At 46.6% G+C, this 9,534-nt stretch overlaps 1 protein-coding gene across 1 annotated transcript; it reads left to right on the top strand.

Moving 5' to 3' along the window:
• The first annotated feature begins 2,357 nt into the window (after window positions 1–2,357).
• Window positions 2,358–9,222, top strand: LMO2 (LIM domain only 2). The gene is made up of 4 exons (XM_032692413.1): window positions 2,358–2,500; window positions 2,617–2,794; window positions 5,855–6,070; window positions 8,242–9,222. Exons 1-4 carry the CDS (start codon window positions 2,494–2,496, stop codon window positions 8,459–8,461), a joined length of 621 nt encoding a protein of 206 aa, XP_032548304.1. The 5' UTR covers window positions 2,358–2,493; the 3' UTR covers window positions 8,462–9,222.
• The last annotated feature ends 312 nt before the right edge of the window (window positions 9,223–9,534 follow it).

Genomic DNA, 9,534 nt, shown 5'->3' with positions numbered 1-9,534 from the left:
GATTTTTTTCACTTTTCTTGCTCATGACTTTGCCTGGTATCTCCCCTTCATAGGACTGAGAGAAAACAAGAAATAATCTCACAGTTTAATTACAATTATTTTAGATGAGGAAACAGGCAGTGCTTTCAGGCCCATGGAATGATCCCAGCACTATCACAAATTCAGTGCTTCAAGATCTGATTTATTCTAGCCAAATTTGTTCTGGATCTGACTGAAAAAAAATAAAACACATAAAAATTCTCCTCTTCAGCTTCTGTATTTCAAGCTGCTCCACTGTTTTTTATACAGAAAAACTTTCTGCAAGTCAAGGGATTAATCTGGCAAAGCAGAGAATGTTCCTGGTCTGTCTAGCAATGTGTGTGCTCAACTAGGAATATGAGAAATATCTCATTAGATCGGAGGTGGTCTGACTAAAGCAAGGAATTGTAAATCCTTAAAAATTGGTTTTTTTCCAATAATCACTGGCCACTGTGTATTGTAAGTCTTTATGTTATTTTTCTGAGGAATTGAGTAATTCCTTAGGTGTTTTCATCCCTCATCAAAACTTTTGAAGCAGCTGATCTCTTTCAGATACATTAAGGGACAGAGTTCTTAAATATAATAATTTCCTGTGAATTTGGAAAAAATAATAGAAAGGAGGCAGCAGGCCAGTATGTCTGTAGTCTGTGCACAACTCATGAAAGCAGAACATTTACTGGTGTCATGGAATTGTTCACATTATTCCATCAGGAGTTATTCAGAATGTGAATACCCCAATCACCAGGAAAATTTTGCTTCAGAGTTTATACTGTATTAAACCTTGGACACAAAGCAAGAAACCAAGCTCATAGAATGTCTTCATTTTTTTTTAATGTTTGATGTCCTTATGGATGTTTTTGAGCCACCTTTAAATTCAATTTCTGATTTTTTTAAACCAAGTAAAGTTCCTGGCAGATTTTTTGGGGCATTTTAAATATTCAGTCTTCTGGAAAGATTTATATTTTACTTTTCTGATCACAGGGTAAATACAGCAGAAATTAAATAGTCATCATATAATTCAATCCCATCTGTGAAAACCTAACAAAAGAGCCTTTTCCTTTAACAGAAATAAGAGTGACTGTCATGCTGTAATAGCTTAAAATACATTGGAGATAATGTGTTTAAAGAATTAGAAAGATGTGTTCTAATGACCAGTGATGGCTCTAAAGTATTGCAAGAGCTTGGTTCAAAGACCCTTGAAAGGAATAACAGTCCTTCTGCTGACATTATTAATCTTTGAATCTGGCTCATTAATAAATTGCAGATATCATATCCCCAGCTGCCAAAAAGCTGAAAAAAACCCGAGAATCTAGTCATAAAAATAGACATCAAGTGAATTTCTCTTCTGGGAATTAAAATAGAAGCAAAGTGTTTCTACTACTGCTGTCTAGTGCTTTATTATAGATATTTTCTTACTGTTTTTAAAGGAATTAACAGGGCAAGCAGTTCATCTCATGCAGAAGTCTGCCTCCAGCAAGGGCCAGTATCTAATGCCACAGAGACTGGGAAAGGCTCGAGTTGCTGTAATAGTTTTCACTCCGACGCTGTAAATCAGTCCTTTCCGGGATGTGCTGTGCTGATGGAGAGGAGGAAGGGTGGGAGGGAAAACAGAGATATCCAGGCAAGACTTTCCCATCTTTAGCTCCTCTGTGATTAATTACAGATCGATACTTCGTACTCGCCGGCTTTTATCGCTCATTAACATCAAACGGTGTCAGGGTATAAATTTGTTAAATGAACAAATGAACTGGGGGACGTTACAAGAACTGGGGGATGGCGGGGGGCAAACACCCGCAAACGTTCACTCGGGGGATATAAATGAAACACGACTGAGCTGAGCAGTTTGAACTCTGGGTGGGAAAATAATGCTTAGGGATCTTTACATGTGGATCTCAAAGCACCGTCCAAACACATGCAGGCATGTGCACACACATGTAAGAGAAGGAGAGGGCGAGGAGAGGGATGGTGAGTGTCGCTCTGGTCCTGTGTGGGGCTGGGAAGGCGGCAGAGCACAGAGCCAGGAGCTTATTTTTTCCCAGCCCTTGGGATGATTTCAGGTTGCCCACCCAGCCAGCGTTAGCAAAGGAATAATAAGGGAGGAGAAAGCCTTGGCGGCCCGCAGCCCCGGCTCCGGAGAGCCCCGTTCTGCCCCTTTAAACAACCCATCGAGCCGCGACGCTGCCGCTCGCCCCGCCGAGCCCCCAGGGGTGCAGTTAAAGAAAACGGGCATCTGTCTCTTTAAAGCGTGATTTCCTCCCATTGTATTTGAACCGCGATCAGGAAAAAGGAAATGAAAGCAGAGCCCCGGGGGCCGAACGGCGCAGTAATAACCCCGCGGGGCTGCGGGTCCCGCCGCCCGCAGCGAGCGCCGGGCGCGGAGCAGCCGCGGTGGCGGCCGCGGCCGCCGCCCCCCGCCCGCGGGAGCGGGATCGGGAGCGGCCCCGCCGGCCGGGGCGCGGGGGGAGCGCGGCGGGGATGGGAGGTCAGAGCTGCGGGCGGGGGCAGTGCGGGGATGGGGGTGGAGGGGGGGAGAGGAGGGAGGTGCGGGGCCGGAGCGCAGCCCCAGCGCCTGTTTGTGTCTGTGTGTCGGTGCTGCAGGAGGAAATCCTGTGAATGTCATCGCGGGCCGGCGAGGGAGCGCGGCTGGAGACAAGGCTCCGCGGGCAGACACCCTGTGCGCGGCCGGCGGGGGCAGAGCCCACCACCGGCACGCCACAAAGGAACCGGTCCTGCCAATGTCATCGGCCATCGAGAGGAAAAGCCTCGATCCTTCCGAGTAAGTGGCCGCTTTTTCTGACCGGTCCTCCCCCCTCTCCATCTCCGCTGCCCATCCTTCCTCAAGAGGCTCCCGGTGCCACCCCGTCCTCCCCGACGGAGCCGCCACTGGCATTGTGTGCCCGGCAGCCCCGCAGGGCTTCGGCACCAGCCCTCGCTCCTCGCTGCCCCCGCACTGGAACCGCACCGGGATGCCCGGCCCGCGGGGCTGGCGGTGGGGAAAGCCCCCCAAGTTGTGGGAAGGAGCAGCCGGGAGCAGACAGACGCACCCCCCACCCCGGGCAGGGAATGTCCCACCCGCTCATCCCACCCCGGAGTGCTGGAGATGCCGCGCCGGCGACACCGAGCACCGGCGGCCGGCATGCCCCGACCCGCGGGGCTCATGATCTGGGGGAGGTTGGGAAGAGCCCCCCGAGCTGTGGGACGGAGCAGCCGGGAGCAGGCAAACGCACCCCCCCCGGCCCCGGGCAGGGAATCTCCCACCCGCTCATCCCTCCCCGCGGTGCTGGGGATGCTCGGAGGAGCCGCATCGGGGACACCGGGCACCGCGCTCAGGCTGCCCCGACCCGCGGGGCTGGCGGCGTGGGAGTGGTTGAGGAGAGCCCCCCGAGTTGTGGGAAAGAGCAGCAGCGACAGCAGAGAGGCGCAAGACACACACACACCCACACACACACGCACACACACACACACACACACCCCGCCAGGCACCACTCATCCCACTCCTGGGTGCTGGGGATGCTAGGAGAGAGGGAGAGCATCCCGCTTCCCAAGCCTGAAGGCTTTTCAGGGAGGGAAACCTCCCTGCCCCATCCCTAGGGACCCCCTGTGCCCCATCCCTGGTCTGCCCAGCTCGCTGCAGCCCATCAGTGGAAGGTCGGGGCTGTTTTTATCTGCGGGTGCCCAACTTCCACGTTTTCATAATGCAACTTGCAAGAGCTCGTAGAAGCTGCTTTGGTGGGGGCTGGGTGTTCTGCTAAGGGCATGGAGAAAGACTTGATGGCCGGGATGTAGGAGTTGAGAATTTCCCTCGCAGGGTTTCCCACTCAGAGAAGGGACTGGCTCCTGTACCCGGATCCAGGCTTTTGGGCTGTGCTCCTGCTGTCCCGTCCCTCCTGCACACCCAGGGATGGGAGCTCAGCACAGACCCAGGGTCACTTCAGCCCTGCACATGCTAATAACTGAGCTTAGGCTTGTTTGGAATCATGATAAGAGAGAAGAAAAAAAAAAATTATAAAATCTTCATTTGCAGATAACACTTCAAACATCGCTCAGAGTAAATTGAGTCATTCATGGTTTGTTTCCTGTGAGATACTAAAAATGCCATTACTTGGAGCCCTGAGTGAACACATGGGAACTGCTGCTTTTGGGGATTAAATCACTTCATTCCATGTCACATCTGATGTTTTACATGTTACATTTTCTCTTCTTTTATGCTGATTTTTAAGAAATGCTAATCCAAGCTCCTAATGATGTCCAGCTTTCAACTACAAAGTTTTTAAATCTTTATTTATTTACCTGCCTTGTGTTCTAGTGACTTAAGTGCTGGCTTAGGAATCTATGGACATCAAAAAGCTTAATGTGTAAACCAGGAATGCTGTTCTGCATAAACATCCGTTGGGCTGTTCTGGAGTTTAGGGTTGTCCAAGAAACCTGGCTTGGGATTCCCAAACACCCCTCAGATGGAATATTTTGGGATGCATCTGAAGTTTCAAATAAAGGATAATAAAGGATAATGATGTGTGTTTCCTATTGGAAGGCTCTCAGGAGTTGCCAGAATGGAGCCCACACATTAGGAAAGGGAGTAATGGAGCCCAAAAGGAAAAATTTGGAAAAACCAGGGCCTAATCATGAGTTCCCCATGATTTTTAATGAAAACTCACAGGATAGAGAGCTGGCAGGAGAGGGATGTTACCACACAACTTGCAGGGCACAGCAGTTTAAACTTAGAAGAGTGAAAACCAGAGCAGAATATAACCAGATAATATCTCAGGGCTCAGCTTGCCTAAATAAAAACTGCAGGATCACTTTCTCAGCCCAGAAGTTCTTGACCAGAGGTCATTCCTCCCTGCTGAAGAAAGTAATTTTTGCCCAGAAAACTGCTGATCCAGTAAATAAGCAGGAGTAATATAATTTTTTCCTGTTGCCTGTTGGAAACTGTGAGCAGCCAGCTCCTTCTCCATCAGTGTAGGTCTCCTCTGCCCCCACCAGCCCAAGGGAGGACAGACCAGTGACAGAAACAAATTGCTGAGGGACTCTGTTTTAGAGCAAGAAACCAATAGCATGGAAAAATTTGGGGGTCCACTCTACTTCCCACAGGTTTGAAATTAAGCAAGTGCTTAGAGAATGGATCCAATAGGTTTTTTAGTGACTTCCATGGGGTTTGAGTGAAGCCAAAACCTTACAGAACTGAGCTCAGGCACCTTCCTTTGAATTTTTTTGCTGTTCTTTTTTTTTTCCTTCTCTTAAGTTGTAAAATTACCCAAAAAGACAAAGAAGAGAATTCCTTAAGAAAATAGTTTTGAAGAAAATTCTTGCTTTATCCCCAGGTATTACCAGAACCATCTTAGATTTCAGAGCTTTTTAAAAAAGCAACAGCATAAGGTCCTGAATAGTCAATGATAATATCACAATAAAGATTTGTGTGTCTAATGTGTAATTCCAAATAATTTCTTGAGTATAGAGACCCATCCCAGTGGATTCATGTCCTTGGCTAAGGCAAAAAAGAAGTCCTGCACTAACATGAGGTAAAATTCTGTCTCTATTAAAACCAGCAGTGAATCTCAAACCAGTTCGGCACTGGTCTCATCTGTTGCGTTTATTCATTTCATGCTGTTCAGGGAAATGACATCCTCAGACTCAATCTTCAAATTTACATTTCCCAATGGAAAGTGTAAAATCCCTCAGGTGCCTTTTTTAGTCCTTTAGCCCTTGGTGAGATGGAATAAAAACAAGGATATAATCCCTATTCCAATGTGTTTTATTTTGCTTTTCCTTCTTCTCACACAGATGCTTTCAGATCAGAGTTGATTTTCCAACTCCAATGATTCTCTCATTCCCTCAGGGAGCCAGTGGATGAAGTCCTCCAGATCCCCCCTTCTCTGCTGACATGTGGAGGGTGCCAGCAGAACATTGGGGACCGGTATTTCCTGAAGGCCATCGACCAGTACTGGCACGAGGACTGTCTGAGCTGCGACCTCTGTGGCTGCAGGCTCGGCGAGGTGGGGAGACGCCTCTACTACAAACTGGGCAGAAAACTCTGCAGGAGGGACTATCTCAGGTACACAACCCACTCCTCACACCCTCAGCCCTCTCCTTCACATTTCAGCTTTGCTTGTTCATTTAGTGAGTACAGCGAGGAATAAGGAATTGATTTTTAATTGCTCTTAAGGCCCGACAGCATCCGGGGGTGTGACACAGCTCAGGTTTGAGATGTGGACTCGTATCATACTTGTAGAATCCCAGAACAGTTGGGGTTGGAAGGGATCTTAAAGATCATCTTGTTCCAACCCCCTGCCACAAGCAGGGACACCTTCCACTAGACCAGGTTGCTCCAAGCCCCGTCCAGAACTTCCAGGGATGGGGCAGCCACAGCTTCTCTGGGCATCCTGTGCCAGGGCCTCACCACCCTCACAGGGAAGAATTCCTTGCCAATATTTAATTTAAACCCACCCTCTGTCAGTGTGAAGCCATTCCCCCTTGTCCTGGCACTTCAAACCCTTGTCCAAAGTCCTTCTCCAGCTCTCTTGGAGCCCCTTTAGGCACTGGTAGGTGTTATAAGGTCTCCCCAGAGCCGTCTCTTCTCCAGGCTGAAACCCCCAGCTCTCTCAGCCTGTCTTCATAATTTTGGGTTTCATGTCCAGATGCTTTATGGTATTGCTGGGATTCTTCAGTAACTTATAGATAAATCCAAAGGTTATCTGTGTTGGTTAGATAAAAAACTTGGAGTTGTTTACAGTTAAGTCTTTAAAATCTTGTTTAAAAAAAGGCATTTTTTAATGGAAACAAAAGCATTGCTACACGTGGTGGATAAATCAGAATTATTTGATAATGTGAAGAACATAGTAAGAGCTCCTAGGACTTGGGGTTGTTGGCATCTTGTGGGCTGCACAGACATAACCCCACAGCTCCAGGTGAACCCCACAGGGTCAGTGTTGTTACTTGTTTGAGTATTTTCGTTGATAACCCTCTGCCTGTCAGTTTTTCCCAAAATTTGTAAGTAGAAGGATTAGTTGGAGATTAAGATATTTCATAAAAATTGGTAACAAAGGATCTTTACATTCTTGAGTACAAATAAAATGTGTTCCATTTCTTCTGGTTGTGTTCCATTTCTTCTAATGGATCCCTAACATGTCAGGGAACAGAATAATGATATTTAATGGTATTTTTCCAGCTATTTCACTGAAGGCTGATTTACCTGCCAATAAAAACTATACCAAAATCTCAGTGGACTCCCTAATTATGCTGTCCCTGAGCTTTGCTGATGGGAATTTTGCTAAGCTGAAAGTAAGGACTAAGTTCTGCTAATGGGACCACTTGTAAATCCAGCAGTGATCCAGTGTTAATTAGACTCCCCGAATACTTTTCATCTTAAAATGGAAGCAACAGGAATTATGGCAATAAAATCAATGCATTTCCTTGCAGTGAAATTCAATCCATTTATTTAATAATGCAACAGATAATATCTTCCCCCGTTAATGAAAAATTTGGCAACCTTTGTGTAACCTTAGCATTACTTTTGTTGGGCAGAAGCGAACAGTGACATCTCCTGGTAGATGAAAGAAATTATGTTCTTTCCCTTTAATCCTTTCCCTAAACTACAAAGCACAGCTGAAGACAAGCAACATTTATCCATGGAAAGGTAATTTGTCAGTTACAGAAGTGGAAGTATTAGCAGGGCACAACTTTGTGCAATATTCTGGGGAACCTCCTCCTGATGTGCTCAGCAATTCAGGATAAGGTCATTGATCAGAGAAGTAAATTATATTGATAGATTTGAGGAGATTTAGATTGGATATGAGAAGAAATCCTTCCCTGTGAGGGTGGTGAGGCCCTGGCACAGGTTGCCAAGAGAAGTTGTGCCTGCCCCATCCCTGGAAGTGTCTACAGCCAAGTTGGATAGGGGTTGGAGCAACCTGGTCTAGTGGAAGGTGTCCCTGCCCATGGCAGGGGTTGGAACTGCATGGACTTTACAGTTCCTTCCAACCCAAATCATACTCTGCTTCCATGATACTGAAAGCAGGTGAGGACCTTGGATTTTCTGCTTCAGTTTTTGGTGTTGCGAAGTTTCCAGCTCTGCTTGGCAGCTTTCCTGGTCTTTTCCAAGTTTTTCTAACTCCGCACTGCTATAACTAATGGCTCGAGGCACTGGGGTTGTGTCCTTGTTTTGATTTGGTTTTTCCCACCTCCCAGCAAAGGAACTCTGCTCACTCCTCTGCCATGTTGTTCCAGGCTCTTCGGCCAGGACGGGCTCTGCGCCTCCTGCGACAAGCGAATCCGGGCCTACGAGATGACCATGAGGGTGAAGGACAAGGTGTATCACCTGGAATGCTTCAAATGCGCTGCCTGCCAGAAACACTTCTGTGTCGGGGACAGATACCTCCTCATCAACTCAGACATAGTGTGTGAACAGGACATCTACGAGTGGACTAAGATCAATGGGATGATCTAGCAAGGACGTGTCTCAGAGTCTGTCACAGACATCTCGCGGGCGATGCCAGTGCCCAGCTGCAGTGAGGAGATGACACTGGAGCTGTGGAATTTAAAATGGGGGGAAACACCACAGAGTCGGCCCTTTGCAGGCAGCGCCACGTAGAATGTAAACTACACATAGGTGAAGGAGGGAGAGCAAAGCAATAGTAGATAGACTGACTTGTGGTGACCACATGGACAGTAACTGACAACAGCCACGGGGACAAACACAACTCCATAACCAATTCTCCCAACTGGGAAAGAGTAGGGACTTCTGTAAAGAGATGTTATGATGTCATCACCTGCAGACTAGGATTGTGCAATTAAATTTTCTTTTTGTCTTGTTTTAATTAATTAAGTTTAGACTACATCTCCCAAATTAGGTGTGAGGAGGAATACTGGAAGAAAAGAACCATCCCTGACGTGGTCATTCCACATGGCCTTCCACTTTGGATGGGAAAGAAAGCAGGAAGAGAGTGGGGGTTATTTTTGCATGATTTTTTGTTTTTCCTTTGGGAATGAACAGTGCATCCTCTAGTCCCAAACTCTTCTTTTAAAAAATCCTGCCGAATAGTTGTTTTTGGGCACTGCTGTTTTGAGATGAGATGTTCCCCAGATCATTTCTATACAAATATAAATCTAAAGAGTTGTTCAACTATTTTATTAACTTAGATTATATCAATAAAATATTCGTTGTGTGTAGTAAGACTCTGCAGCTTTAATAAAAATAATGGAAGAATTGAGTGTTGTTATTCCTTTTCTTTTTTTTTTTTTTGAGTTGGGTTGGATTTTTGGTTGTATTATTTATTTTCTTGTTGGGGCTCGGAGCAACCTGGTCTAGTGGAAGGTGTCCCTGCCCATGGCAGGGAGTTGGAACTGGGTGATCTTTGAGGTCCCTTCCAACCCAAACCATTCTACGATTCTGTGGTATCATATTTCCTCCAACTTGTTTTCTCTAGGATAAATAGTCTAAATTCCTTCTTGCATGAAAGCTGTTTCACACCTCTGACAATCTCTGTTTCTCATCTCTTTCTGTTTTTCTGGTTATATGTT

Source organism: Chiroxiphia lanceolata, chromosome 6 (genome assembly GCF_009829145.1).
Source record: "Chiroxiphia lanceolata isolate bChiLan1 chromosome 6, bChiLan1.pri, whole genome shotgun sequence".
Lineage (NCBI taxonomy): Eukaryota > Metazoa > Chordata > Aves > Passeriformes > Pipridae > Chiroxiphia > Chiroxiphia lanceolata.
This window is presented reverse-complemented; position numbering and strand designations above follow the sequence as displayed.

Excerpts from the sequence above, each read along its gene's own strand:
- LMO2 (XM_032692413.1), top strand. Across the intron at positions 2,795-5,854 it reads AAAAGCCTCGATCCTTCCGA|GGAGCCAGTGGATGAAGTCC; the intron begins GTAAGTGGCCGC and ends TCATTCCCTCAG. Across the intron at positions 6,071-8,241 it reads TGCAGGAGGGACTATCTCAG|GCTCTTCGGCCAGGACGGGC; the intron begins GTACACAACCCA and ends ATGTTGTTCCAG.